This window comes from Solea solea, chromosome 2, assembly GCF_958295425.1.
Source record: "Solea solea chromosome 2, fSolSol10.1, whole genome shotgun sequence".
Taxonomy (NCBI): Eukaryota; Metazoa; Chordata; class Actinopteri; order Pleuronectiformes; family Soleidae; genus Solea; species Solea solea.
In genome coordinates, this window is record NC_081135.1 from 38,456,456 (window position 1) to 38,484,007 (window position 27,552).

At 41.4% G+C, this 27,552-nt stretch overlaps 3 protein-coding genes and 1 long non-coding RNA gene across 4 annotated transcripts in view; 2 read left to right on the forward strand and 2 right to left on the reverse strand.

Annotated features, from left to right (window-relative positions):
- Positions 1-1,772, reverse strand: part of LOC131475226 (germ cell nuclear acidic protein-like) — a 1,793-nt gene extending 21 nt beyond the window's left edge. The window contains exons 1-3 of the mRNA XM_058653199.1: positions 1,277-1,772; positions 546-1,090; positions 1-27 (exon numbers count right to left, since the gene is read on the reverse strand). The exon at positions 1-27 is cut by the window's left edge and continues 21 nt beyond it. Of these exons, the coding sequence (XP_058509182.1) occupies positions 1-27; positions 546-1,090; positions 1,277-1,772 (1,068 nt within the window). The remainder of the gene's footprint in view (positions 28-545; positions 1,091-1,276) is intronic.
- Positions 1,773-3,741: 1,969 nt separating this feature from the next.
- LOC131447639 (uncharacterized) lies at positions 3,742-5,261 on the forward strand. Its single transcript, XR_009234065.1, has 3 exons — positions 3,742-3,847; positions 4,755-4,939; positions 5,105-5,261. It is a non-coding gene; the product is annotated as an uncharacterized LOC131447639 (long non-coding RNA).
- An 8,277-nt stretch (positions 5,262-13,538) lies between these two features.
- Positions 13,539-18,394, reverse strand: dnajb11 (DnaJ heat shock protein family (Hsp40) member B11). Its single transcript, XM_058619429.1, has 10 exons — positions 18,197-18,394; positions 17,523-17,679; positions 16,690-16,787; positions 16,213-16,345; positions 15,980-16,122; positions 15,550-15,632; positions 15,411-15,468; positions 15,091-15,202; positions 14,859-15,018; positions 13,539-14,389 (listed from the first exon to the last, which is right to left on the reverse strand). The coding sequence occupies exons 1-10, from the start codon at positions 18,268-18,270 to the stop codon at positions 14,325-14,327; spliced, it is 1,083 nt and encodes a 360-aa protein (XP_058475412.1). The 5' UTR covers positions 18,271-18,394; the 3' UTR covers positions 13,539-14,324.
- An 873-nt stretch (positions 18,395-19,267) lies between these two features.
- Positions 19,268-27,300, forward strand: tbccd1 (TBCC domain containing 1). The gene is made up of 9 exons (XM_058619401.1): positions 19,268-19,489; positions 20,536-20,599; positions 21,131-21,397; positions 21,612-21,770; positions 21,880-21,996; positions 22,478-22,727; positions 22,923-23,109; positions 23,294-23,809; positions 24,992-27,300. The coding sequence occupies exons 2-9, from the start codon at positions 20,537-20,539 to the stop codon at positions 25,140-25,142; spliced, it is 1,710 nt and encodes a 569-aa protein (XP_058475384.1). The 5' UTR covers positions 19,268-19,489; position 20,536; the 3' UTR covers positions 25,143-27,300.
- The last annotated feature ends 252 nt before the right edge of the window (positions 27,301-27,552 follow it).

Below are 27,552 nucleotides of genomic sequence, written 5' to 3' on the forward strand. Positions count from 1 at the left end.
CACAGATTTTCCTCCAAACGTCTGCGACTGAGACGCAGACAAACACAAGGCATTGTGGGTAAACAAGGGTGTGTGTTTATGTGTGTGTGTGCGGCACAGTGGATGGTTTCACTTTGCAGCCCCCCCCCCCCCTCCCCTCCTTCCCCCCAAAGCCACCCATCACCCTATCCCCAGGTAGGCGGGGCCTACTTGTTCAAAGCAGCTGTCAATCATTGACTGTCAGACACCAATGAGGAAGCTTTTGTCTCTGAAAGTAAATCCTCACATTCTGCTGCGTGTGTGTGTGTGTGTGTGTGTGTGTGTGTGTGTGTGTGTGTGTGTGTGATAATGATCTGCCCGGCCTGTGTGGAGGCTGTGGGGGTCAGAGGTCACCTCCCTGCTGTGATCTTGTGTTTGTTATTGCTTTGCTGCCCTTGGTCAGGTTAACATAGCACACACTGCATCAGCTGCTCTGTGCACTTCCTCTGACACTGTGTGTGTGTGTGTGTGTGTCGTCTGAGGGTCACTTCCACATGTGTTCATCCTTCAGACTGAACTAATCTGACCTGCAGAGAGAGAACAGAAGCCTGACTGACTCCATCACCACCAATATCATCAATATCATCTCCATTATCACAAATATCATCTCCATCACCACCAATATCATCAATATCATCTCCATTATCACCATTATCACCAATATCATCTCCATTATCATCAATATCATCTCCGTTATCATCAATATCATCTCCATTATCACCAATATCATCGATATTATCTCCATTATCATCAATATCATCTCCATTATCACCAATATCATCAATATCATCTCCATTATTATCAATATCATCTCCGTTATCATCAATATCATCTCCATTATCATCAATATCATCTCCGTTATCATCAATATCATCTCCATTATCATCAATATCATCTCCGTTATCACCAATATCATCTCCGTTATCACCAATATCATCTCCATTATCATCAATATCATCTCCATTATCATCAATATCATCTCCGTTATCACCAATATCATCTCCGTTATCACCAATATCATCTCCGTTATCATCAATATCATCTCCGTTATCACCAATATCATCAATATCATCTCCATTATCACCAATATCATCTCCATTATCACCAATATCATCAATATCATCTCCATTATCACAAATATCATCTCCATCACCACCAATATCATCAATATCATCTCCATTATCACAAATATCATCTCCATTATCACCAATATCATCAATATCATCTCCATTATCACCAATATCATCTCCATTATCACCAATATCATCAATATCATCTCCATTATCACAAATATCATCTCCATTATCACCAATATCATCAATATCATCTCCATTATCATCAATATCATCTCCATTATCACCAATATCATCTCCATTATCACCAATATCATCGATATCATCTCCATTATCACCAATATCATCTCCATTATCACCAATATCATCAATATCATCTCCATTATTATCAATATCATCTCCGTTATCACCAATATCATCTCCATTATCATCAATATCATCTCCGTTATCATCAATATCATCTCCGTTATCACCAATATCATCTCCATTATCATCAATATCATCTCCGTTATCATCAATATCATCTCCGTTATCACCAATATCATCTCCATTATCACCAATATCATCTCCGTTATCACCAATATCATCAATATCATCTCCATTATCATCAATATCATCTCCGTTATCACCAATATCATCAATATCAACTCCATTATCACCATTATTACCAATATCTGACATTGTTCCACCTACGTGCGTGTGTGCGTGTGTGCGTGTGTGTGTGTGTGTGTGTGTGTGTGTTTCTGATGCGTCTCAGGTCAAATACTTCAGTTACATTCAGACATGAAGTCATTTTCTCCTCAGTGTTTCAGTGAATGTCAGTCACAGATCATTAAAGATGTGATGTATGTTTTGATTGACAGGCCTCAGCCCCGCAGAGTCGTGTGTGTGTGTGTGTGTGTGTGTGTGTGTGTGTGTGTGGTCAGTCACAGGATCAGTGTGTGTGCGTCACAGGTCTGCCCACCCACCTCCACCATTTCTTCAAACACTCAAACAGAGACTCACTAACTCAGAACATGCAGGAGGAGGAGGGAGAGAGAAGAAGAGGAGGAGGGGGGGGGGGAGAGAAGAGGAGGAGGAGGAGGGAGAGAGAAGAGGAGGAGGAGGATGAGGGAGAGAGAAGAGGAGGAGGAGGAGGAGGAGGGAGAGAGAAGAGGAGGTGTCCACTTCATCAGTCATTAGCTTCAGTGCAGGGAAGTTTAAAGAGTCAGACTTTATGACAGATATCACATCTTCATCATCCTCCTCCTCCTCCTCACTAATGTGTCATTCACTCATTAATCCACTGTTTTTTTTCTGTTCTGCTTCAGAACAACGTGACCGTCTCAGGTCAAAGGTCAGTAAAAAAGAAGTTAATGTTACTGGACTTAAAGGGAAATTCCTGATTTTAAAACCATGCTGCAGTCACTGAGGGCTTCAGACAGGTGCTTGAAGTCCTTGAAAGGTGCTTGGATTTTGGACCATGTGCTTAAAAATGCTTGAAATACTCAAATGTATATCTATTAGCTTCTTATTTGTGAGTCAGGAGTAAAATCATGTTTTTGAGTGTGTGTATATATTCATGTTAATTTACTACAGCTGTAAGGTGCTGGAAAAGCTTTAAAAATAACCTTAAAAGTGCTTGAGTTTGACCTTGGACACAAGGAAAAACAGGTTTTAGCCAATTAGTATAAGACTCAACAAATAAAGTATATACTGTGTCTTTACACTGCGTTTATTACTTTATTACTTTATTATAGACTTTAACAACAGGAAAGTGAAGTTTGTAAACCGCTCACTCTCCCACACCAAAGCCCAGAGAGAAAATCAGTGCTGGTCCTCTGCTGCCTCGTGTGGTCACTCTGTGTCACTTCACTTTATCCGAATAAAGATTTTGAAATGTGACAAAATCAGACATTTGAAGTCAGTGATGGAGGCAGCAGAGGATCGACAGCTCCTGTCACTGCTTTTCTCTCTGGGCTTTGGTGTGTGAGAGTGAGTGAGTTTACAGACACACAAAAAGCCTTAAAATAGAGTCATTAATGATCTTAGATTGTTTTTAAATCACTATGATTAAATCAGAATGTATGTGTCGTGCCTCTGACAGCTTCTCAGCTACAGGAAGTGAAACTCACTTCAATCTTTTTTGAATTTTCTCAAGAATGTTTTGCCAGAACTACACACACACACACACACACACACACGCACACACACACGCACACACAACTACAGATACTTGGCTGTGTGTGTGTGTGTGTGTGAGAGACATTTTGTTGTGGAATGAAAACAAATGTGAATCTGAAGTGAGGTGAACATGAGTGATGGAGCTGCTCGGAGGGAACAGAAGCGTTTGTGTTTGTGTGTATGGTGAGTGGTCTGGTTTAGCACACTGTGTGTGTGTGTGTGTGTGTGTGTGTCAGTGAGGGCCTGACGTTGCCAGAACCTTCCATGTGTCGTTGATTAACTGGGTAGAGTTGCAATGATTTAGTTGACAAAGCATCACATTAGTGCTGTGGATCCAAGTCTGTGTGTGTGTGTGTGTGTGTGTGCGTGTGTGTGTGTGTGTGCGTGTGTGTGTGTAGATTAATGATCCCGGGTCAAAGCCAGATTCATGTCGACATGCACCGAGGTGCCAGACAGATATTGTTACATTTCTCACGGTGCTGTTATTTTTCTCTTTTTATTCCCCAGAGATTATTACAGATTATTACCGACATGACGTCAGGACATTATTCTGGAATCGTGACGTGTGACTCGTGTGATTCATGGGAGAAACAGTAAATATTCAAACACAACCACGATTGTTCGCCTGTTGTTGCCGTCGGCGACGACGTGTTTTCACTTGTATTTGTTTATTACATCATTATTATTATTATTATTTTTATTGTTATTATTATTACTGATGTGTGATACATGTTGTGTTGGATTTAAAATCACACGTTCATCTGTGTGATCACTAACACGCTCACAAACAAACAGGTTCAGCTGAAGCTGGTGATCAATGACAATTCAGTGGAAGTGAAATACTGTAAAAAAAAGATGATTTCATCATAAATTCAAACATGTATCAGTTCATCACGTGGTTGATGATTTACAGACGTGTTAATATTTCAGCTTTTCTAAAAATCTGGCTTTTTAAGAATTTTGCTATTTTACATCAAACGTTTTCTTAATTATGACATTTTATCTGTTCATTTTTATATTTTATGTCGTATTGATATTTTTACTTCAAAAAACATTTTATAACTCAATCATTATGTTTTTATGTTATATTTATAGTTATGTGTAATTTAAAAAAATATGTTTAGTCAAATATCAAACTTTTCTTATATTTCTGTGTCTTAATGGTTTAAAAAATATTCTGTATATGAGCTGATTATTATTATTATTATTATTATTATTATTATTGTTATTATTATTATTATTATTATTAATAATAAAAATAATAATAACAATATTAGCATTATTATTATTATTAAAATAATAATAATAATAATAATAATAATATTTATAAAGAAAAGAAAGATTGATTTGCTCTTGTACAGAATATAATGTTGTGTATCTGTGGTCAGTTTAAATAAAAACACATTTATATTTAAATGAATAGTATAAAAACAGAACAAACAAGCTTTTTAATCTCTATATAATATAAATGTTGTAATTTGCTTCTGTGTCACACGACAGTGAATCAAATGTGGAGACTAAAGATGTGAAATCAGCTTCACTCAGTAAAGTGGTTAAAGAGCAGAGAAAAGGTGGAGATGTAACCGTGGAAACCGAGACTCCGCCTCTGTGACAGACGTGATTCCATCGCTTTGGAATTGATTTCATGGAAGTTCAGAAAGCATCGAACGAGCATCGAGGAAAAGGTGAAAATGTGGTTTCATTTGGCAGCGGAGGAAACAGCAGCTGTCAATCAAACGCAGCTGAACGTAAACCACCGCCACTTACTGTACGTGTGTGTGTGTGTGTGTGTGTGTGTGTGTGTGTGTGTGTGTGTGCGTGCGTGCGTGCGTGCGTGTGTGAGCGAGCAGCCCGCGCCGTGAGCAGTGAGCGACGGGAACAGCCGACACTTTTCTCAAACCCGAGCCTGGACCTGGTTTATCTCAGAGTGAGGGAACGAGGTCTGAACGGGGACAAGGCCAGACTCACTGCTGCTGCTGCTGCACCTTCTTTTTAAGTGTGTTTGTATGAGGTACTTACACACACACACACACACACACACACACTCTCTCTCACACACACACACACACACACACACACACACACACACACACACAGTGAAAACATGGCTGATTTTAACCATTAACAAAAATCTACATCAGTTTAAGTTTACGATGTCTTAATAACACGTTCACGTCTTTATCTCACTGTGAGACAGACTTTTCCAACAGGAAACTGAAGTTTTAAACCACTCACTCTCCCACACCAAAGCCCAGAGAGAAAACCAGTGATTTTAACATCACACACACACACACAGGAGTTGTTGGTCCTCTGCTGCCTTGTGTGGACATCGTAGACTTAAATTAACGTTCATTTTTATTTTGTTAAGAGGCTAAAATTAGTTTGTCAGCCATGTTTTCACAATGGGAACAAGCGTGAAAGAAAGAAAGAAAGTGGCTGAACTATGCCTTTATGACAAGGCTGTCTGTCTGTCTGTCTGTCTGTCTGTCTGTCTGTCTGTCTGTCTGACCTGGGTCTAACTGATGAGGCCATAATTTGAGGGGGTGTTTTGAAGGAGCAGGCCCATTTTCTCCCACCACCACCTCCACCCATGGGAGACTGCTGTTAGTGCAACAGGATCCTGATCTCACACGCACACACACACAGACACACACACATACACACACACACACACACACGCACACACACACACACACACACACGCTTGCTTATGAAATGATGGATAAGCAGACGCGGGGCTTGAGAACAGGAAGTGATGATTTAAACAGACGCCAGCCGCCCAGCGAGGTCGCGCGGTGGCTCAGTGGAGGCAGCAGGTCCACGCGGAGTTCTGTCTCATTTAAAGCTGTAATCAATATTTGACTGAATCAACATGTGATCACATGACTGGGCACTTCCTGTACACGCTGTTCAGTTTATTGTTTTGTTTTTCTTTAAACTCGACAACTTCACCTTTTAGAAGTTTTGGATTTTTTAAAGAGAACAAAACCAAACGAAAACACAAGAAAACTGTTTCTCTTTCTTCAGCCTTCAGTCAGTTTGAATCACCTGCTTCTGTCTTAACTGTGTCCTAAGTGGGTCTTAAGTGCCTTTAATGTGTCTTAAGTGTGTCTTAAGTGCCTTAAATGTGTCTTAAGTGTCTTCTTAAGTGCCTGAAATGTGTCTTAAGACACAAAGATAAGCGTCCAGAGTCAGAATTCAAATAATACAAAGAAAAAGAAAAGATGAGTCAGAAAACAATGAAACCATGAAGATGGACAAATAAGTCATAGCATTACTTTAATAACTTGATATTATAATTCATAAATAAATGAATATTGTCATTATTATATCTGCAGGTGATTTATATTCACTCTTGTAACTCAAATGAATGAGTTATTATTCACATAAACACCAGTGTCTTTGATTTGCTCAGCTGATATTAGTGCGCTGAACTTTGACCCTGAGACATCCTCTGTCCATCGCCATGACACTGTGTCCGTGTCCTCAGTGTCAACCAACAAACTGCGTGTAATCTGAGATTAGATCAGACTATTAGAGCAGAGACGAGTCCCTGAGTCAACACTGTGCCTTTAAAAGCTGCTTATCTAATCTGAGCAGGGAGGATGAGCTGGACTTTGACTTCACTCACGTCCCTCTGTCCGTCCCTCTGTCCGTCCCTGAGACACGAGAGACAAAGATCTTTATGAGATCAGATAAGTTCAGGGTTCAGATGAACCTGAAGATTCTTCACTGCTTCACCTGTGAGGATTCTGTCAGAGGTCAAAGGTCAACGGCGATTTCACCCAATATTTATGACCCAGGAATTGATTGATTTATTGACCTTCATTCATCCTGACGATCCTTAATAAACATTAAACACAGTTTCATTTAAATCACTGGTTCCCAAAGACTGGGTCGGGACCCACAGACGGGTCATGGGAGATTTGTTGTGGTCCCCCGAAACAAATTTTTTTTAAAGTAAAAAATCATTCCACGTTTTGGAAATGATTACAGTATATTTACTCTGGGTCATGACAGTTTGCGATCTTTTAAAAGTGCGTCTTAAACGATATACGGAATATTTACGATATTTTCCTAGCACATAGTTCTCCAAACTTCGGAAAAATTTGATATACATAAATAAACATAAAACATTTTAGAGATATATATGGTATCATTTAAATCAGTGGTTCTCAAACACTGGGTCGTGAACCACAGATGGCTCACGGGAGAATTTTGTTTTGGTCCCCAAAACAAAATTCTTACATTTCCCGTTTTTTTTTACTGTTAATAATAAAAAAATAAATTGTACTGCTTCTTCTTTGAGTCGAATAAATATGTATTATCATTATTATTATTATTATTATTATTCTGTGTGTCCCTGACAGACCAAACCAAAGTTCAGTTTTAGTTCTCGTAAAATAATCCATTTGTCTTTTTATTTCAGAATAAAAGCTCTGAATTCTGTATGAAGTTTTGTGCACATAAACGGGGCCACATATTTAACAGTGGCGGGCCAGTTTTGTCCCACGAGCCACTGCTTTACAGGGACTTTGATCTTGGACGTGGACTCAGATTTAGGTCCTGAATAACTTGTGACAGATGTGTCAATAACGAAACGTCGTCCTTGTCTGTGAGACATTAGAAGCAGAAGAACGCACAGACAGTAAATGTCTTTATTTAATATTCCTGTGTGTGTGTGTGTGTGTCGTGTCTCTCGCTGTGGTCCCGGCTCCGTGTACGCGGGCCGGGCCGGGCCTGGGTCTGCCCAGCGTCACACTAAGTGCCTCTGACAGCTCGCTGCACAGTTATTAACTGTGATCCGCCGCCACAGAGCCCGGGCAGCGCCGCACTGAGGGGAGGCTCCAGCAGAGGGCTCTGCTCCAAACACAAAGACGGCTTTCACCCCGACCCCCCGACCCCCCGACCCCCCGCCACTCCTGACACTGACCCCCCCCCCCCGCGCCCTCCTCCACACACACACACACACACACACACACAGACACACACGCCTGCTAATGCATATTTACATCATTTCCAGTTCCGTGTGCACACGCTTTAATACGGCTGCATTCATGTGGCGCTGGGCTGCGTCCAGAGTGAAAAAAACGCTTCAATAAAGAACAACTGTGAAGGTTTTATTAAAGGGACAGTTCACGCTCTGTGACTGTGCTCACAGCGCCCCCCAGAGACACCGACGTGCCACTTTAAGTCCATGATATCATAAGTGCATGTTTCCTACTTATGTCACTGTTTTCCAACAAGGAACGGACGGTTTTGACGCCCGCTCACACCACACCAAACCTCACAGAGAAAATCAGTGATTTAAGCTGCGGGGACACAGGAGCTGCCGGTCCACTGCTGCCTCGTGTGGTCACTTTCTGTCACTGAGGACAATCTGAACAAAGGATGTTAAATGCCAAATTTACAAACTACAATATGTGAACTTAGTGATGGAGGCAGCAGTGGATCAACAACTCCTGTAAGCTATGATTTAAAATTGATGATTTTCTCTCTGGGGTTTGGTGTGGGAGAGTGAGTGGTTTCCATAGAGACACAAGTCTCTAAACTTAAGTTTAAAAAATTAAAAAAAAAAAAAAAGCCATCTAAATGTGAGATACAGTGGAATCCTGTCTAACAACAATCCCACACCAAAGCCCACAGAGAAAATCACACTTTAACGTTACACACACACACACACACACACACGAGCTGTTGACCCACTGCTGCCTCCATCACTAAGTTCACCCGTGTTATTTTGTCACTTCGGCTTTTGAAATTCTTTATTCAGATTATCCTCAGTGACACAAAGTGACCACACGAGGCAGCAGAGGACCAGCAGCTCCTGTGTCCTCGTGAGCTAAAATCACTGGTTTTCTCTCTGGGCTTTGGTGTGGGAGAGTGAGTGGTTTACAAACTCGAGTTTTTAGTCAGAAAAAAGCTGAAATAAATCAATCAACATATAATTAAGATCTCGTAAAGTGAAATATTTTCTGTGTTACTTTAAAATACAATACTCCACCCGCCTCTGCTCTGCTGCTGCGTAAACACAAACGCTCCCTCAGTCACAGTCACAGTGACGGCGTGCGATCATGTGACATCTTCTGTTTCTGTCAGCTAAAGTTACACACAACAGATTATATCGGCGCAGGGGGCGCTCACAGCGCAGCTAACGATGATTATATGTCTTTAAGTCGCGCAAACACACTTAAAAAAACCCTTAACTATCACTTTCAGGTATGCACAGCGTCGCCTCGTCACTTTTTACATACGTTGACGGTTGAAAACGGTCCACAGACGGTGTGTCTTTCATCCTTATAGGTGGTCCACCGCGCTGTTTGTCCTGCGCTCGGCCTCCAGACTCCAGGCCCCCCCCCCCCATCCCCCCCCCCCACACACACACACACACACACACACACCACCCGTCCTCGTCTTCCTCAGGATGTGGCAGAGCAGAGAGGAGCCACGGCCACCGGGCCCTTCAAACAACACAACACAACACAACACAACACAACACGGGTCATTAGATGATGAAACCTTTGAGGAGAAATAAATAAAAAGAGTTAGTGAGAGGGAGAGGACAGACAGACAGACAGACAGATAGACAGACAGACAGGGACAGGCTGGTAATGACAGTTGACTATGTTTAGTGTCCACACACACACACACACACACACACACACACACACACACACACACACACTCGTTGCTAACGGGAGGGCTTCACGTCGCCGAGCAGAAAAAAAACCCCAAAGCCACTTTTTCCCTGCCCACAGCATCCCATAATCACAGTCCCACCATTCAATTGTTGAATAGTTGAGGCTTTTTCCCTTTGAGGTGACTGGCTTTAATATAGCAACACGACATACACAGAGGAGCAGTGGAGGAGCAGTGGAGGCGCGGTGGAGGCGCGGTGGAGGAGCAGTGGACGTCCCCAGCAGGGTTCAAAGCTGCGGCGGCGCTCAGGACACGGCTGACGTGCATTATTCCTCACAAAAGCTGCCCTTTGTTTGCTTTATGCTCACAACCCACTAATTGTAGGCTTTTGTCCGTCAACATTTCTTATTTTGGGCAGAGTCCTTTTTCACCCTCCTCCTCCTCCTCCTCCTCCTCCTCCTCCTCCTCCTCGCTCGCTCGCTCTCATGTTCTTTTTTCTGTTGTTCTTTCTCCTGCTCTCCTGCTCTCCTTCCAGGTCCTGGCATTTGTTGTGTGTTCTCTCACTTTGATTGATTTTAAACATACCATCAGTGACACTGCATGTATGATTGAACTAATGCTGGTTTAAGTCTGTGATGTTTCCACTGATCTCACCGTTAAACCCGGGTTTGTGTCACTCGACACATAAAAACACACGTTCTGCTGCTGCACCAAACCTCATAGAGAAAATCAGTGATTTTAACGTCTCACACACACACACACACACAGGAGTTACTGACCCACTGCTGCCTCCATCACTGAGATCTCATGTCTGATTTTGTGAATTTGGCTTTTAAAATCCTGTGTTCAGGTTAACCTCAGTGACACAAAGTGACCACACGAGGCAGCAGAGGACCAGCAGCTCCTGTGTCCCTGTGAGCTAAAATCACTGGTTTTCTCTGTGGGCTTTGGTGTGGGAGAGTGAGTGGTTTACAAACTTCAGTTTCCTCTTGGAAAAGTGAGATAAAGACGTGAATTCACCCACGAGTGACTCCTGACTCATTCTGGGCTCAAGGAAAACAACACATTTGTAATTATAATAATATTCTTATCTTCAATTTCAGCAAAATCATAAATAATTTCACTGGCCCTTTAAAGCTTCAGTTTAAGTATTTTATCCAGCACCGTCACATACACCTGTAAATATGGGGTTTTAATTATTGTGATCTAGTTTTCTTTGTTACATTATTCCCGGTCTTTAGAATTTAGTAAATAAATAAATACACGTGGTTTTATTTGGCTTTTTCCAAACATGTCAGAGTTTACAGCGGAAAACTCGGAGATTAAGAAGAAATCTTACGTTTCATGTGACAATCAAAACAACAACAGCATACACTGTAAAAACCTCATTAGTTTCTTGTGATGAATGATGAAATGATTTTTTTTAAGTTAAAAACGTTGAGTCATTTGTGGGAAATGGCTGAATCGTGTTTTACGTCCCGCGCCGAGTCTGAGGTCAGAGGTCAGGCTCCATTAACCCAACACACAGTCGAGTCAGAGCAGGTCAGAGCGGCCGGCGGCGCCAACACACACACACCCACACACACACACACACACACAGATTGCTCAATTAGCCTGTGCCTCTCTTAACCCTGCAGCTACACTTGCAAGTCATTAGACTCAGGGTCAAGTGTGATCCTGGTGCTTATCTGCATCAACAACTGCTGCTCACACACACACACACACACACACACACACACAGCTCTGCTGAGTGTTCTGGGTAATAAAAAGTGATTTACAGGAGGCTGTGACTGCAGAGACAATGCTGCCCTCGTGTGGTTCACACGGTGCAATTACAAGTGGTTGATGAGGATTATCTGTGAATCACTCAGTCACAGGGAGGTTCATAAAGAGCAGCCTCTCATCACCATAGTAACTAACGGCTCAACTGTAAAATAACAAGAAACAAAAGAGTAACATTAGTGATGACTTTTTCTCTTTACTGTAAAAATAAATCATAATTTTACAGTAAATAAACGTCCACAGAGAAACACAAACGGGCTACAATCATAATAATAATAATAACAATAATAATAACTTAGAAATGAAACACAAAATCACTGCAAAGACACAAAGACACAAAATCACTGCAAAGACACAAAATCATTCAGAGACACAAAATCACTGCAAAGACACACAAAATCATTCAGAGACACAAAATCACTGCAAAGACACACAAAATCATTCAGAGACACAAAATCACTGCAAAGACACACAAAATCATTCAGAGACACAAAATCACTGCAAAGACACACAAAATCATTCAAAGACACAAAATCACTGCAAAGACACACAAAATCATTCAAAGAGACACAAAATCACTGCAGAGAAACTCAAAATGAAGTCACAAATGACATAAAACAGCTTCAAAATTACAAATGAGACACAAAATAATTATAAATGAGCACAAAACAATCACAGAGTGTGTGTGTGTGATAATGATAATATTAAAGTGTAAAAAACTGAGGTTTTTAATCTGCGTCTGAAAATGACTGAGGGACGAGTGTGAGAGGACACACCCTTCACCACCACAGCACGCACACACACACACACACGTGATTCCTACTATTATAAAAAAGATGCTAAACAATCATTTATTTAACTGAAGCTTTTTTTTACTCAAAGCTGCTTCATGATGCAGTTTTGTCATTCACTCATTCACTCACTCATTCTTTTACACACGTTCACGCACTGACATCAAAGTCTCCAGGAGCAACGTGGGGGCTGGGAATCAAACCATCGACCCTGTGACTGACACCCCTACCACTAAACCACCGTGTGTGTGTGTGTGTGTTACTGCTGTTAAATGGTGTAAAAGTTTAAATTTCATTGACCTTAAAATAACAACTTCAAACTCCAGACAATTTTCACCTTCAAGGCTGAAACCACAGAATGTGTTATTTAAGAGATTAATGAGGTAAATATTAGTATAGAACTATAAATAATAATAATAATAATCCATAAATTGTTGGTGTAATATTCCTGTTTTGTTTTGTAGAAATGTGTCTTTAGCAAATGACAGAAAAATAGTTTTGTTATTAAATTAAACCTCATATCTTTAAAAAAAACATTCAATTAAATACAAATACATAACAGAGGATAAGAAATTATGATTTATTATATTAACAATAATAACAAACCCTTAGTGTCTAATATTAGTCACACTTGTATCACTGAGCACAAAAAATGTCCCTTTCAAAACCAAGCTATAAAAACCTTATTCAATTTGACTTTCATTGAGCTGATTATTTCACCTGTGACCTAATTATTGACCTCAAATACTCATTCATTTTTAAAGATTCAACCTTTTAAATGTCACTAAAAAAAACTGAAAATAAGAATCATGTTCAATAAACTTCATGCAAAGTAGATTTTCTTTCTGTTGAATTATGCGTCAGTGGGAGGGTGGCAGCGCCATCTAGTGGAAATAGCATGTTTTATTGTTGATTTTATCTTGTCTTTTATTCTGTTGTTTTATTGGGTTTCTTTTTTACTTCTGTTTTTGCTCGTTTGTTTCATTTGTGAGAAAACGTAAAAAAAAAGGCCTGGTCTCTTTAGACTCTGCTGCCATCTGCTGGCGGCTCTGTGGTACAAGCGTCAGCGTGGTCAGAGTTTGTAGAAATCTTTTTATTTTTCTCAGTCAAAAGTACAACAATCTCCCTCCAGAGCTCGTGCTTTTAAAAACAGGCCACGTTATTCACATGTGAGGCCTCGGACTCGACCAGAAAAACCTGGAGGCAGCAAACGTTTAAAAAGGTTTTCAAACACACAGAGGAAACAGAGAGAGAGACGCTGAAGCAGCGCTGACCGGGTTTCCTCCTCACAATGAGTCACATTCACTGCGTCATTTAAGAGTTCAACTCCTAACGCAGAGAACGCGGAGAACGCAGAGGCCAGAGCGTCCAAACACAAACATACAGAGTTACAGAGTTCTTCCTGAACAAAAGAGCGTCGTCGTTACATTCATGAAACTCATTTATCACAAAAACAAATAAAGAATTCTGCTCGACGTTAATCTGTGGACTTTCTTCTTCTTCTTCTTCTTCCAGTTCATCAGTTCATCAGGTGAAGACGGTGAATTTAACTTTATAAAATACACCAAAACAAAAGAGGCCTAATTATTATTATTATATAATATAATATCATATAATACAGGGACAATGACAACAAAGACAAATCAAACCAAACACGTCTTTGTGTCAAACGTTAAAAAATAAAAACAAAAGTGGGTTCAATCCGTCCTGAGAACAATCTGAAAAAAAAGAATAATAAATATACACCCTGACCCTGTGTGTGTGTGTGTGTGTGTCTCAGTGTCTCAGTCCAGACTGTGTGTGTGTGTGTGTGTGTGTGTGTGTGTCTCAGTCCAGACTGTGTGTCTCAGTGTGTGTGTTAATATCCTTGTAGTCCGTTGTAAACCTTCTGTATGGAGCTTTGTTTCAGGAGACCACGAATACCTGCAACAAACCAAATACACACGTTATTGTTATTATTATTATTATTGTTGTTATACTTGTTATTATTATAATAATAATAATAGTGGAAACTAACAGGTATTCTCTACAGGAGAGGGTTATAGGTCACGTGTGGAAACAAAATAAGATCATAAGAAAATTTGGACTTTTTTTTTTTAAATTGACATTTTGTTCTACTTTACCACAACATAACTTCGTCACATGACATTTTTTGGGAAAGGGAACAAAAAATGTGTAATAAAAAAAAAAAAAATCTGTATACATTTAAGAATTTTTTTTTATTATTTTTATTCCGAGTTCTGAGTGTAAATAGAACGCTCCATATCCCAGTTTATAGCATAGCTTGCTGAGCAGAATATTAGCCAAAGTCTATTTAAAAATACTATTTATAATATGAAATTGTCTGCTAACTGTGGTGTCCGACGCTCCCACAGGTCCCTGAAAGCCTCACCGTCTTTCTGCTGCTCGTCGAGCTGCGTCTGAGGAAACTCCACGTCAAAGGTGATGATGAGCGAGCCGCGGATGTTGACGTTGTCAAAGTTGGGGAGACCTTCTCCTTTCTTCCACATGCGAGCGCTGGGTTTGGTGATTTTATCTCTCACGATGTGAACCTGACAAACAACAAAGAACCCGGCAGATTTAATCTCACGCTTTTAATCCAAACCTCACACAGATTATTTTACCTTGTGTCCGTCCAAATGTACGATGTCCATCTCAAAGCCGACCAGCGCCTCCACCAGGGAGATGGTGACGTTGGTGTAGAGGTCGTCACCTCTGCGCTCAAACACGGGGTGTCTGCGGACACACACACACACACGTTAGTAAAAACACCACAAACAGTCAAATTCTCCAAAATTCCAATGGCTGCTGTGGCCACGCCCCTCTTGAATCTGCAGGGAAGCATTTTAGAGCGAGGGCAACGAACTTGGCGAGTTCCGTCAAAATGTCTGGAACTTTGAAAAAGCACTTTGACGCTCAGGTCGTGATAGAATCTCATTCTTACTTCAACACTTTGATGCGGAAGCGTAAATCTCCAGGTTCACCGTCGATGTGAGGTTCTCCTGTGGTCACACACACACACACACACACATTAAGAGAATATTAACAAACAGTAAATAATCGTTAAGAATGGTTTTCTTTACCTTCTCCGATGAAAGGATATTCCATCTCATCTCTCACTCCCTGTTCAATCTCCACCTCCAGAGTTCTTTCTTCATTCACCAGCCTGAAAAAAAACATGTTGACGTCATGTGACTGACTCACACTCAGGTGCCAGTTTATTAGGTACAACGCTGACTCAGTTAAAATGCTTGTAAGTGGAACTAGATTCAAATTCATTTTGCATCATAAATGTGTATCTTGTTGTTTATTTATAAATCCTTCCACAGCAAAACAAACAAACAAACAAAGGAATTCTTTCCTGACTGTTTTGATTTGAGCGGTGGATCAGTGGAAGAGCAAGGTCGTTAAATGTGAATGGCAGCATGTGAATGAATGAATGAGTGAGTGAGTGAGTGAGTGAGTGAACGAGTGAATGTCACACACTGTAGCTCTGAGTTCATCAGGACTTACTTGACATTGGGACACTCGTCACACACCGTCTCCTGCGTCATCTGGAAGCGTCCGGGTCCGAGCTGCGTCGTCCTCATTTCCTGTCTACAGTTGCACTTCCTCTTGCCCGGAGCTTCTTTGGCGATGGGCTTGTTCCGAACAACCTGAGCGACCACAGACCACGAGGTAAACCATTTCAAAAGAGTCTAAACTCTAAATTAATTCAAGACGCAGAGTTCACGTTGTCTTCGTACCTCCACAAAGTTCCCAGAATACACCTCTTCCAGCGTGACCTCCAGGTCTAGTATGATGTCATTTCCTCTGGGGATGTTTCTGTCCTGCTGCTGCCGGTTTCCTCCAAACATGAAACCAAAGTCACCGAAGAAACTGCAGAGAAGACAAAGAAACGCAGAAAATAATCTCAGATTACACCAATAATCCAACGAGACAAAGAGAAAAAGAAGCAGGACTTCATGCAGTCATGACACGACCCTCGCGTCCACACACACGTACCCTGACCTCACTCGAAAACCTTTGACAACTTTTCAACTGTGACGCGTCTCGCTCATTTACAGACGGTGCAAATCGCCAAATTGGACACCAAAATTCAAAATGGCCGACTTCCTGTTGAGTCGAGGCCATGGTTACGGTCGACTTTGTCATGGCGATGATCTAAATCGTCGATTGATTTAGTAATTGAACAGATATTGTCTTGCTCTGCAAACACAAACCTGGAGAAGATGTCATTGTGTGAACTGTGGTGACCTTCTTTGAGTCCGTCCTCTCCGTACATGTCGTACTGTTTCCTCTTCTCTTCATCGGAGAGAACCTGCAAACACACAGACACTCGGTCATCACGCGCTAATAACGCGCTCTTTCTGTCACTTATCTTTGGTCAATATGACGAGAGCTAGGATAGAATAACTATACACTTATTAATATGTCTTTATATGGGTTAGGGCTGGACAATATGGACGAAAACATTGTCACAACAAATGATAGCGATAGATGTCATGTCAGATTATTAAATGAGTTTTCCAGTTTAGTGAAACTTAAAGACACGACTTTATTGTGGTTTTAAAATGTTTTTACAAATGGGACATAAAACACTTTTAATGTATGTGTTAATTTTAAAGTGAGTAAGTGCAATTAAAATATTGATCTTATAGATACATATGTATTATATATGTGTATATGTTATTATATTATTAATAATACTGTATATAAACGATGTATTAAAAGGTTTATATACTGCTAATAACCGCTGAAGTGTGACAATCCCGTTTTTAATCCACTCCTATTAATCCACGTCTTGTTTTAGCGCGTGCCAGCAGCGCACAGGCGACAGCCAATCAGATGCAGCCACACGGGTCTAGTCGACCAATCACAGAAGAACGTGTCGTTTCCTACAACAACCAAATACAAGCAGCTACACAAGACTTTTGTTATAATGCGTGTGAGTGTGTCGTCTGTTTGAATGAAAATGCGTTAATAAATGACCACGTAGAGTCAAATCTCGCGTGTCCTTCTGTCCCACGTCACTGACACCAAACTGCAGACTCACCTCATAAGCTGCCCCCAGGTCTGCGAACTTGTCTTGGGCTTTCGGGTCGTCCTGGTTCCGGTCCGGGTGCAGCTGTAGGGCCAGTTTTCTGTAGGCCTTCTTTATGTCCCGCACGGTCGCGCTCTTGTCAACACCCAGAATCTTATAGAAATCTCGCCTAAACGTTAAAGGCAGATGACAGCGATTACACAGTGATATCACGTTTAAACCCACGTTTAGCTTTTATTTGTGTACATTTCTTTGATACAACAAGTATGCCGAATTTACTACTAGTCAATCCATTTTACTTTACAATATTAAAACAGCACCTAAATGCTATGAAATCACTTTAATGTGAAGGTAAACGTACAATTGTGACAATTCCTAGGCAGGTTCTGCATGGGCTAAGCTAGCTACTATCGGTTAACTTTCGCCGATTTGAAGGCTAGCTCCTGAGAAGCTAAGCTAATACGTTACTCGCAAACATACGCTGAATTAAAATATTTAACCAGAAATCCACACCGTGGTATTTATTAGCAGTTTATTAGCTGTTGTTAGCAGGTTAGCTCGGCGTGACAGCCCAGCTTCACTCCGCTCCACACATACAAAACAGGTTTAGACCAATCACAGAGGAACATGTGTACCAGCCGGCGATGCTGCTCCCGGCACCGTGCACCGGGAATAAGAGCACTTACCCGGCGAGCACCGCGGTGCTGATGTAAAGCAGGAGGCAGCAAATGTTGCACACATTCATCCCTTTGGTCGCCATATGTTAGATTCCAGTGTGAGAGAAGGAAGAAGGTAAAAAAAAACAGCCGGCTTTTGAAGGTTGGATCCTTCTTCCTCCTCCTGTCAGAGAACAACCCTCCTCCTCCTCCTGAACACACTCAGCCTCCTGCTCACAAGACACGCCTTCTACACACAAGACACGCCTTTATTTAAAGAAACACATTCCTGCCTGACTTTAACTCAGTCGTGTTGGGTTCAAGTCCTGTCAGTTAAATCGGAATTTTAAAATGTTTTATACAAATATACATCTGTTGCATAATAATATATTTTAAAGAATATATTTCAATATAGTTGGGTTTTTAAAAAAACAAAAACATATTTTATATATTTTTTATATATATACACACACGTATATATTTATATGTACATATATACGTGTATATACACACACATACTGTATATACATACATATATATATGATAAGATAGTCTTTTATTAGTCCCACAGTGGGGAAATTTACATTGTCACAGCAGCAAGACAGTACAGATAAATATAATAAATAATAGAAGACTAGAAAAAAGTGAAAAAAAAGAAGAAAAAGAATGTATGTTGTAGACAGTTTCCAGAATATATATACATTATGGGCTTGATATTGACAGAATAAGATTAAGAAGAATAAGAGTGAACATGGGATATGTAGGTATATACATTTTTTTATATCAACATTATATAAGATTTAACCCTTACTTCTCTTACATTTTATTTTAAGTGTGTAGGTAAACACACTTAAAGTAAAATAGCTCAGATAACTGTCTTTTTAACCAAATGTTGAGAGTAAAATAAAATAATGAAAATAAAAAATGCACAAATTGAACTTAAATTAGACCACAAATTCTATTAATTTATTACATTAACATACAATTATTGTTTAACAATAATAACAATGATAATATTCAAAAATATATGATAAATTATAACTTATTTTTCTTCTTTGATGTTTTACAGCATTTTCTCCTGAAGCACGTGAACGCAGCATGAAGCGCGCTCCCGGAGGACGCGCGCAACAGATGCCAGGACAGAGGAGGCGCCAAGTAGGAGGAAGCGCTGCAGCAACAGCAGCAGCAGCAGCTGTCAGCCTCTGGTCCGCTTCAGTCCGCCTCTAAAACCACAACAGACCGCATCTTGTCCCACTCATGTTTGAGCAGAGCCGTGGACTCATCTTCCACAGACACGGAGCAGCGCGCTGCCGGGACCCGGAAGTAAGAACAAACTACAAAACCGCACTGTGGTCTCTGGTTAGCATCGTATGCTAACTGCTGCTAAGTTATTAACAGCGTAGAATCACGCGTGTTAAAGTTAAACTGTGACAGAAATGAGACAAAAAACTTCTTCTTACAACTGAACAAGTAGCGTGTTTGTTAGCTCGCGTTGGCGTTAGCTTTACCCGCTGTCTGACTCTGTTAGCTTCAGCTAGCCTGGTTAGCCTGAACTAAACTTTGGCATCACGATGCTAAGACAGGTTTTTAGTGACGTAAGCATCCTCTACCCGTTGTCATGGCAGCGTTAAAGCGTCAGGTGGATGATGCAGCATCTCTACTATGCGTTCATCGCGTTCATCATGGCCGCGAAGTAGAGACGAGACGATATTTATGATGGCGATATTCACGATGTTTCTGCGGTCAAACTGTTTTCTTTTTTTCTTTTATTTAAGTAAATTATTGTTGACAAAATCACAACATTGTGTGACTTTTTTTGGCACTTTGATTTTAAAGTTGATAACAATCATGTAACCGTACAAAATTTGGTGACTTTTTTGCAATTAGAAAAATGTATGGAAAGTTTTCTTTTAGTGACTTTTTGAAACATGGCCACATTTTTTTGACGTTAGCTGAACATGACATTTTTTTCTCTATCTCAAGATTTTTTGAAACATTGCAGTTTTTTGTAACGTAGTAAGATGTTTTGTGACTTTTTGGCCTCAGCAAGAAATGTGTTGTAATGTTAGTGACATTTTTGCAACATAGTTTGTGACATTTATATTGATGCAAGACGTTTTGCAACATTAGTAAAACAAAAATGGAAATATTGCAACATGTTTGTGGTAGTGATTTTTTTTATAATGTTACTTCATTACATCATTACATGTTTTTGTAACCTTATAATATTTTGTTAATGTTATGTGAAACTTTTTGCGACCTGAGGTGATGCAATGTTTTTGTCTTTGGTGTTTTCACCTGATTGCAAAATGTAACTTCCTGTTTGCTTTACATTTTTATGTTTACATTTGTTTATTTTCACCTTTAAGGATGGAGGCAGAGAGTGTGAGCATATGGCCGCGTATGGAGCCCTTCTTACTGGGTGCCCTGCAGGTGAATACATTCTCTCTAATGACTGTTAATAGTATTATGGGCTGTTGTCCATGTATATAAAGTCAGTGCCAGCTGCAAGTCTGCAATATCTTAAGACTTAGTTTGGCACGTTATTTCACTGTTAGACAGACTTTTCTGACAGGAAACTGAAGTTTGTAAACCACTCACTCTCCCACACCAAACCCCATAGAGAAAATCAGTGATTTTACATCACAGCACACAGGAGCTGCTGGTCTACTGCTGCCTCGTGTGGTCACTTTGTGTCACTGATGTAAATCTGAACAAAGGTCTTTAAACACAGAATTTTACAAAATAAGACACTTGAACTTAGTGATAGAGGCAGCAGTGGATCAACAACTCCTGTGTGTGTGTGTGTGTGTGATGTTAAAATCACTGGTTTTCTCTCTGGGCTTTGGTGTGGGAGAGTGAGTGATTTACAAACTTCCGTTTCCAGATAGGAAATGTTGTCTAACGGCGAAATAAAGTGATACGTGATATTTTTAAGACTTGAAACAATAATGCGTCTCATAGGTGGCTCCTCCCACCAAACTCGGCCTGCACTACCTTCGCAAAATGGCGAGCTATGTGCGGACGCGGGACGGCTGCTTCCCCCTGCTGGGCTGGACCATGTGGAGACACATCGCCTGTGGGAAGCTGCAGCTTCCAGAGGATCTGGCGTGGCTCTACTTTGAGACGTTTGACCTTCTCGTAGGTCACACAGCGGAGCAGAGGCTGGAGTGGGCGGAGTGTCTTTCCCAGTGCTCCTCGAAAAGTGAGCTGGAGCAGCAGAGGACGAAGGTGAGAGAGAGAGAGAGAGAGAGAGTGATGGATCAGTTAACATGAGCGTGTGTGATTCTATCTGTTTGTCCCACTCGACCTCTTTTGTATCATGTCACGCAGACTGTGCTGTGTGTTGTGTTGTGTTTTGCCTCAGGCAGAGGTTAATGTTGTAACCCTGCTCCACTGGGACACGTCGATATCTCACTCTTGTCCTCTTTTGTTTTTGCTGCAGTTGTCCGTGGACACGCTGCAGTTCCTCCTCTTCCTCTACATCCAGCAGCTGAACCGCGTGTCCCTGCGAACGTCCCTGATCGGCGAGGAGTGGCCCAGTCACCGCACTCGCTCCCCGTCTCCGTCAGACCGAGAAGCCAAGACCAGCTCTCAGAACAAGGTCCTCTTTACTGTGGAGGACAAAAGACACACAGATGATTCTGACACCAGAGCATCTACAGGATCAACTCTAATCTCTCATTACACTTTTTTTCCCACTGACTCGGCAGAACTGGGACGACCAGGCTCATCTGTCTTTCGTCCAGAACCACCTCGCTGAGATTCTGGAGCTGCTGGTGGAGCCAGGACAGATGTCCCGGTCTGGACAGGCCCTGAGGGACTGTCAGGTGTGTGTAGCTGACATAAGTGTAATCCTGTTTTTGGCCACAGGAGGCAGCGTGACACTCAGCCGGTTTGAGTGTCATGTGGAGCTTCTCCTGCTGCTGCTGCCTTCTCAAACACGTTTCACATAGAAATGATCTCATGGTTGAACACATGGAGACTTTCCAGTGTTCTCACACACAGTCCTTTTAGGACAATCTCGAGAAGATGTCCACACGTGTTCAGAAGCTGCAGAGCCTCATTTTAACCTCAAAGGTTGTTTTTAATTCACCAGACAGTATGTGTACAGTTTAAATCTGAGCAGAACGACCATTGTTTTCATACCAATACAAAATCACAAACTCGAGTATCTGACGATGCCAATATCAGTCCAGACTAGACCTTTGTGTCACAAATATTCTTCTCCCTTAAAGAATGTGACATGACTCAGCTGAAATGCTGTCTGTGCATCATATTTATACGTCTGTGTGTAACTCTTTCCTCCAGATCTCCCTGGAGGTCGTGCGGAGCCTCAGTCTCCTCCTGGAGGGCTCAGTGTCCCGCAGCAAAGTGGTGCAGCCGGTCCACCGTCTGCTGACCAGAGGTCCTCTGCAGACTCAGGCCGGCTTCTCCACAGCGAGCCACTCCTTCTCCCTGCACCAGCTGCTCTCCTGTCTGCAGCAGAACCTCACACTCAACCCGTTTGGCATCACCGCCTGTCTGCTCTCAGGCAAGAAGCTGGCCTGGGCTCAACAAGGTATGAACCCCGTCTGCCTCCTCCTGTAGACTCGAGACCACATATGTGTGGAGCTCCAGGCCCGCGGGACACGAGGCGTATGATATTATGTACAGGAAGGTGTGTGTGTGTGTGTGTGTGTGTGTGTGTGTGTGTGTGTGTGTGTGTGTGTGTGTGTGTGTGTGTGTTCTGACCGTCTGTGCTTGCGCCCTCTAGTGGAAGGAGCCATGAAGCGAGCCAAAATAGCCAGGAACACTCACACGGCGCCGCCCGGCAGTAAGATGGTGCTGATGTCACAGGTCTTCAAACAGACGCTGGCGAAAACCTCGGACAAGCTGACGGGAGCCAACATCAAGATCCACAGATGCTCCGACGCCTTCATCTACCTGCTGTCGCCGCTCAGGTAAACACTCACTCTGCCACACCAAATTGAAGTACTATTGAGAACCTGATCATTTTTATTACTTTATCTGTATAACCCACTGTATGAGTTGTCCCGCCCTACCGCTCACGCCCCCCCAGGGGGGCCCGCCCCACTATTTGAGAAGTACTGCTTTAGAATCGTGTTCCTTGTTTTTCCTCTTCAGGTCGGTCAGTCTGGACAAATGTCGGGACAGCTTAGTGGTTCTGGGTCCTGTGGAGACCAGCGTCCACATCCACAGCTGTCATAACGTGCGGGTGGTGTGTGTGGCCGGCAGGATCGCCGTCGGAGCCTCCTCCCGCTGCACCATCCACGCTTTGACCCCAACGCGGCCCCTGCTTCTGCCCGGGAACTCTGACCTCACATTGGGGCCTTTCCACACATTCTACCCCTCCCTGGAGGATCACATGGCCAACGTGGGTTTAGCCGTGGTTCCCAACGCCTGGGATCATCCTCTGCTGCTGGGAACCGAGGGCCTCATCAACCCGTCAAACCCGGACCCCGCCTGCTACCGTCTGCTGCCCCCTGCTGACTTTCACGCCCTGGTGGTGCCGTTCAAGATGGAGGGCGACACGTGTGAAGTGCCCGGCGGTTTACCCGCCATGTATCAGGCCACGCTCGACGACAAGCAGAAGAGGATCCAGAGCTGGCAGAGGACGGTGATGGAGGCGCGGCTTAACAAGTGAGTGAGGATTTAAAGCTGTAGTTCGTAACTTGTTTGCAGTCTTGTATATAATAACGTAAAGTGATACTTCAGTAAAAGTACAAGTATGTGACCAGAAAATGACACTTTTGTATAAAGTTGACGACATTTTACTGTTTTTAAGTATCAAAAGTCATTTTCTGTATAAAATTTAAGTTTTAGAAGTAAAAGTATTAAAAAAGTCAGGAGTCAGGATTGAGCCATGGTGGCTCAGTGGTAGGGCGAGTTGTCTTTCAACTGGAAGGTTGTGGGTTCATTTCCTGGCTCTGCTCAGCTTCATGTGTCCTTGAGCAAAGACACTTAAGCCCATGTTGCGGCTTGAGAATGTGTGAAAACTCTAGTGTTGCTAGAAATATAAATAACAAAGTATTTGTACTTTGTTACATTGCAACACTGCTTCCTTCATCACCTTCCTTTGTCTCTGACTGAGGGAGCGTTTGTGTGCATACAGCAGCAGAGCTGGGGCGGGCGGAGCCGAGAATCCTGTTTTTAAAGGAGCAGTAGAAAAATCACTTCTGAAACTTTTCGTGGGAGCTTATTTTTATTTTTAGTAAAATGTAGCTGTTTTCACGTAAAAGAAGTCACTTCCTGTGTGCAGTACATCTGTTACCACAAGGTGGCAGCAGCATCAAGCATTTAGTGACTGGACTTCATGTGCGTTTGTAAAAGAGGTGAAATTTACCAGGTTTCTGCTCCTCGAAGAAGAAGTGATTCTATTTCCCAGGGTCCTTGAATGCATCTCATTTGCAAAGTGTGACCACTTCCTGTTACCGCTAATGGTTTTTATTTGCAGAATGACTACTAAATCTAAAATGTATTTTATTTCATTAGAATCTAAACTGTAACCTTTTTGTATTGTCAAAGTCCAGTGGCTTTTATTTTGAAAGCCAAGTTGAAAGGAAGTGGTGCTATGTGAGATCGGCTGAATGAGCGCTAGCTGGTAACCGCGAGGTTAATGCGTTAACTCCCCCCTTCTGTTTGCTCGGTTACAATAAAACGACGTATTTTATTTAATTAGAATAAGTGCTAAAAAAATTTATGTAAAATAATTTCATTTAAAATCTGCCGTAAATCGACAGGAAGTTGTCGTACTTTGCACATGCTCAGAACTAATGAAATGACATAATGGCGACGTGACTGATGTGTGCTCGTGTTTCACAGGGAGCAGAAGCAGAAGTTTGAGGAACTCGTGGGCGTTAAATTCCACGAGTGGCTCCTGAAGACGGGGAACAGGCAGGAGCTGGACAGCCTCATCCCTCCCACCATGACACCGGTACACGAGTCCAACGGTCCCGCGACGGACTCGCTCTGACTTTTGACGAGACCTGGAGTCACGTGACGCCTGCTGAGCGCCTTTGGTTTTTGTCTGAACTGAGAAATCCTGGACGCGACAAACGGATGATTCGTGTTACTGTTCGTTAAAGAACTGGGTCGAGTCTGTCGATCCAGAAAAAAACGGCAGCTACTGTTGGTTCTTTATGTCGAAGACTCAAAACCACACCGAACCAGAACTTTCTCCTTCCTTCCTCTATCATCGTTTTCTTGTTTTTGTTCTTCACGAGTTTTACACACACATAAACTCACAGGCATTGTTTCAAGAAATGACTCTAAACGCTGTAGTATTTATGACCTGTAGGTGGCGCTGCCACCAAACACAGGAGAGGAAGTGTGGAGCTTGATTTTGCGTTCCACTTGTAGTCGGAACTCGGAATTTCCAACTCGGAGTGACCTCTGGGATTCCAGGATGGTACTGATGATACTTTGACCGTTAATTTGCACTTTCTGTCGCATTTGTTTACTAAATCAGTTGTGAACGTAAACTGTTGCAGTTTTGTCATCGTAGACTTGTTTCTACGGAGTTTGTGTGCGCAAAATTCCACGTAGAGCGTTGTTATCGACAACGGTAGCTAGTCCGAGTTAGGTTTACGCTTCCGACTTCTCTCCTGCGACACGGTGAACTTGGCGGTCGACGCCGCTCCCAGTTCCAAAATGAAAATTGAACGCATAAAGAGCTAAGTAAAAAATCCAAACACTTGGGGTGGGGCTTCGCCAACATACGTTATCGCGATATTGCAAAAATAGTATCGTACATCACATATTTGCGATGTACTCACACAGGCGCCTGGCACCATCTGGGGGACTGAAATCTTTTTTTTTTTTTTCCTGACTTCCAAGTTGCGACGTAAATGGATCTCGTAAAGCTCACGAACAAAATACAGAAGAAGGTGGTGACGAGCTATGACATCATTGTTTTTGCGAAGTTGCGAATTTGTTGTTACACACGAAAACTATTTTGTTAATCTGGGTTTTTGAAAAAGTTACATTTAGGATCCTTTAATCCGATAAAAATACTAACAAACGGTTTCGTGTGTAGGGGCCGTCTATGTATAGGGATTTAATTTGGTGATTAATATTCTTTTGTTTGGAGGACAGAAAATAAAGGGTTTTGGTCCCAAAAATAAGGCGAGACAAAGCAGCGTAATTTAAATATCCAGTATTGTAGCAGTTAAAGTCACGACATCAGATGAAACGCGCAAACTCCGATACAATCCAGAAACTTTAAAAATGAAGCTACGTGAATTTATTTTAACACAAAAGAAGGAAAATTGTATAAAAATTGGTATTGAAAAAAACCTCAAAATGTTGCCGTTTTATTATCGGTGCAAAAAAAATTCTGAAGTCTGCTCACATATTTAAATTATTTGTTATTTTTCTTTTTAAAAAAAATAATAAAAAATGGAGAATGTAAATATTAAATAAATTCAGCACTTTGGTTTTTAACAATGTTCATTCATTAGCTCAGGACATAAGTGTGTTTTTTTTCCTTAATTATTTAGAATTAAATAAACTCACTTTTTTTGTGTTTGGTGGGGAAAAAAAGACATTTTAACAATTTTTTTTCTGTTCGTAACTGAACCGTGGAAAGTCGCGTCGTCGATCGAGAACAGTGTTTCACAAACTTTGTGCGTCTGAAAGATGTTTACTACATTAATTAAAACATTCATACATACATGTATGTTTTAAATTATTTAGGGACCCAAAAATAATCTCCCGCGACTCATCTGTGGGCCCCCGACCCAGACTTTGAGAACCACTGGACTTGAAACCAAATTTTGTGCCAAAAGCATGAGTTTGCAGATAATTAACCATGTTTATTTTTGTATTAATCCACATACTAACATGGATATTTTAGTATTATATAAACGTATAAATATACAGTAGAGTCTATTTTTCATAAATCCTCGGTGCCTCCTCCCTCTCACGCTCTCACGCTTAGTTTTACTTTAATCGAACACGACTGCTGCAGTTTTTATTTCCTTCATGAGCGTTGAATGAAAAAAATGTGATGTCGTCGTCAGAATGTTTAAGAAAAGATGAAAAATGCTGCTGTGATGTGTTTTCACAATGAAAGTGGCTCCGCCTCCTTCTTCCTGTTTGAAGAACATGATGATAAAATAAAATAAATGTTTTTGAATAAAATGGCAGCACTTCCTGTTTGATTATTTGGATAAAAGACAGAAAAGAAAAAATAAGATTAAAAAGATGTCATTGTGTCGAAAGATAAAGATAAACAGTATGAGAAAAAAATAGTATGAGAAAAAAAAATTAGAAGCAAACATTTGGACGACATACTAACTTATGACGTTTTTTTCAAAATTTGGACGACAAACTAACCTATGACTTTTTTCAAAATTTGGACGACATACTAAAGAATGACTTTT